Source organism: Anoplophora glabripennis, unplaced genomic scaffold, assembly GCF_000390285.2.
Source record: "Anoplophora glabripennis isolate ALB-LARVAE unplaced genomic scaffold, Agla_2.0 scaffold6650, whole genome shotgun sequence".
Lineage (NCBI taxonomy): Eukaryota > Metazoa > Arthropoda > Insecta > Coleoptera > Cerambycidae > Anoplophora > Anoplophora glabripennis.
Window position 1 is genome coordinate 1674 of NW_019422751.1, and position 2103 is coordinate 3776.

At 39.8% G+C, this 2103-nt stretch overlaps 1 protein-coding gene across 1 annotated transcript; it reads left to right on the plus strand.

Moving 5' to 3' along the window:
* Positions 1–190: 190 nt before the first annotated feature.
* LOC111693025 (transcription-associated protein 1-like) lies at positions 191–953 on the plus strand (the record flags this gene model as incomplete). Its single annotated transcript, XM_023457163.1, has 3 exons — positions 191–317; positions 368–521; positions 573–953. Coding segments are annotated over 3 exons (662 nt in total), but the record flags the coding sequence as incomplete, so codon positions are not given.
* Between the last annotated feature and the right edge of the window lie 1150 nt (positions 954–2103).

Genomic DNA, 2103 nt, shown 5'->3' on the forward strand with positions numbered 1-2103 from the left:
CATGTTCGCCATATTGGATCGAGTTTAAAGAACAAGAAACTCAATTTAAAATTTAATTTTCTATACGGTTATATTTTTTTTGTCCAGGTAATAATTTCTGCAAATTTAACATTAATCCGTGACAGAATGCTTGGACTAATACAAAGCATTTCGTTGTCGCACGAAAATATACAAGTCGTTTTTTTTTAAGGTATGTTCGTTGGGGCGGCGATCAAGGAGCTTCGTGACCCGGTGGTACCCGCTCTCGTATCCCTTGTGCGTCACTACACCATGGTGGCGGTGGCCCAGCAATCGGGAGCATTCGCGTACAGCCCGAAGTGAGTTTTCCAGGCCCGTATTCGACCCTTTCTGATTCCAGTTGTTTCAGGCCCAACAAACAGATAACTTTGGACCCGCTCGTGCTGGTGGACGCCTTGGCCATCATAATGGGCCACGAGGAGCGGGAATTGTGCAAGCCTGGCCATCTAGGATTGGTTTTGATCGTGGACACTGCCTCCACGCTCTTGGGAAGCCGCGAGATGGTCAGAAACGCGCCTTCGCTTAGTATTCCCGGTCTAACGTTTTATTTCTAGGCCTGCCGTTTGCCGCTGATCGAGTACCTCTCGGAGAAGATGTGCTCGTTGTGCTACGAGAGAGCGTGGTACGCCAAACTCGGGGGGTGCATAGCCATCAAGTTCATGTTCGAGCGGTGCGCCTTGAAGTGGGTGTACGAGCACATGTTCATGTTCCTGAAGGCGCTGCTCTTCGTCATGATGGACCTGACGGGGGAGGTGTCGAGCGGGGCCCTGGACATGGCCAAGGACAACCTCCAGAAGATGCTTATAGTGTGCGTGACGCCGCCGCCCGACGGGTCGGACCAGCAGACCAAAGATCTGCAGAACGAGGCTCTGCACAAGGTCACCCACGAGCTGGTCAGGCAGGTCACCAGTCCGCACACCATGGTTAGGGAGCAGGTAATGAAATTTTTTTAAAATTTACGGGATTTGACCTTTAAAAATATATGTATGTCGTCAAAACTCTATTTTCTTGGATTGGAATCCGGGGCGAAGGAAGTTTGCTCGCTGTCTTCACACAATGAGAGGACATTGACCTTGGAATTCACGAACTAAACATAGTGCTTTTTTAAAAAAAATTATAAATTAAATATACCGTGAGCGGTAAAAATTTTGGAATATATAGGGTGTAACGTAAAGGTTGGGAAAAAATGTAACGGATTTTTATTTTAAGAAATAAATATTTGTCACGTAAAATTATGCTCTGCGGATTTTCTTTTCCAAATTACGGGGCGCTAAAAAATTCCAAAAAATTTATTGGTGTTAAAAAACACCATTTTCAAATAAAAAATCTTTTTTACAAAAGTTTTATTTACAGAAAAATTATAAGAGCTAGAAATAAAACGCAAGGGGGTAATTTTGTTTAAAATAAAAAGTGGATCATAAAAAATATTAAAAAAAAGTTTTTACCAGTGGCGTACCACAATTTTCTTCGAAAAACCTTACGGTACAATCCGTACGCACACCACTGAGAAACTTACAAAATCGATCTTTTTCCTGTTTTTCAAATTAAGCAAAGGCTAAAATTTCATTCCATTATCTTATAATGTTCGAAAGTTATTGGAGAAAAACTAAATTTTTTAAAACTTTTTAGTGCCCTGTAGCTTGGAAAAGAAAACCCGTAAAGCATAACTTCATATGAGAAAAATTTATATTTTAAATAAAAAAATCCACCGTTTTATTTATTCCCAACCTTTACATTACACCCAGTATTTATTTAAAAATCTGATGTTTGTTATTTGAAAAATCGCTCGCACCCGTCGAATTATATTTTTAGTTGCGCATTTTCTGAAGCAATTTTTATGGCCCAAAAAAAAGTTATGAAATCAAGGCCAACTTTTTTAAGTGAAAACCCCACTTTTTTGTATTTTTATTCGATTCTCCATGGAATTCTGATCATTTTTTTATGTAACATAACCTATAACTATCTTTAACTGTTTTCGAGATAATGGCGGCTGAATATAGAATATGGAAAATTTTCAAAAATTACTCTCGATACGTCAAAGTCGGTGGGAACTGGTGCACTTTCTGCTAAATACATTTTGTGTTT